Source organism: Eimeria mitis, genomic scaffold, assembly GCF_000499745.2.
Source record: "Eimeria mitis Houghton genomic scaffold, Emh_scaff3460, whole genome shotgun sequence".
Taxonomy (NCBI): domain Eukaryota; phylum Apicomplexa; class Conoidasida; order Eucoccidiorida; family Eimeriidae; genus Eimeria; species Eimeria mitis.
The window spans coordinates 1-860 of NW_013571802.1; the positions used below are offsets into that span (position 1 = coordinate 1).

The window sequence follows — 860 nt, forward strand, 5'->3', positions numbered from 1 at the left end:
TATATATATATATATATATATATATATATATATATATATATATATATATATATATATATATATATGCATCCCACGCAGTGTCTAAACACGAAGCAACAGCAGCAATAGCAACAGCAGCAGCAGGACGCGCAAACCAGCAGAAGCAGCAACAAAAGCAGCACCAGCGACAGCAGCAGCAGCAACAGCAGCAGCAGGACCCACCTAACCGTTGGGCAGCTTCCACCTGCTGCAGAGGCCTGAAGAAAGAGGCGTGACAGAAGAGCAGCAGTTGCTGCATGGATGCTCTCCGCAGCTCCGAAGGTGTGCTGCTGCTGCTGCTGCTGCTGCTGCTCCTGCTGCAGGACAGCAGGCAGGTGCAGAGCCAAGTCCAGCAGCAAAGCACGCAAAGACAAGTGAGGCGCATCTGCTGCAGCAGCAAAACGAAATAGTTGTGGCATCGGCAGCAGCGAGAAACGCACAGGCCAGATGGGCCCTTCAACGCTGCTGAGCGAAGCTACCCACTGCTGCTGCTGCTGCTGCTGCTGTTGCTGCTGCTGCTGCTGCTGCAGGTGCTGCAGCGCGACCCAGTGCGTCAGCGGTAGCTGCAACTCTTTGACGATCTGCAGGAACACACACAGCAGGTGCGCAGCAGCAGAAGCATCACTGGAGACGGTCCGGAAGCTGCTGTTGCAGCAGCAGCAGCAGCAGCAGCTGCTGCTGCTGCTGCTGCTGCACCCGCTAAACCCTTATACATTATATTTAATATAATTGATGGATTCAGCTGCAGCAGATGAACTTGTCAGCAGCAATATGCATGCGGGGATGGCTGAAGCAGCAGCACACCGTCTGTAGGATGGTAAGAGCGGAGGTGATATGCATCA

The 860-nt window shown here is 52.9% G+C and overlaps 1 protein-coding gene across 1 annotated transcript in view; it reads right to left on the minus strand.

Moving 5' to 3' along the window:
- Nucleotides 1-474: 474 nt before the first annotated feature.
- EMH_0066310 (uncharacterized protein) overlaps nt 475-860 on the minus strand; it is a gene marked incomplete at both ends in the record, with an annotated part of 5,647 nt that continues 5,261 nt past the window's right edge. The window contains one exon of the mRNA XM_013498490.1: nt 475-599. Coding sequence (XP_013353944.1) covers nt 475-599 — 125 coding nt within the window. The remainder of the gene's footprint in view (nt 600-860) is intronic.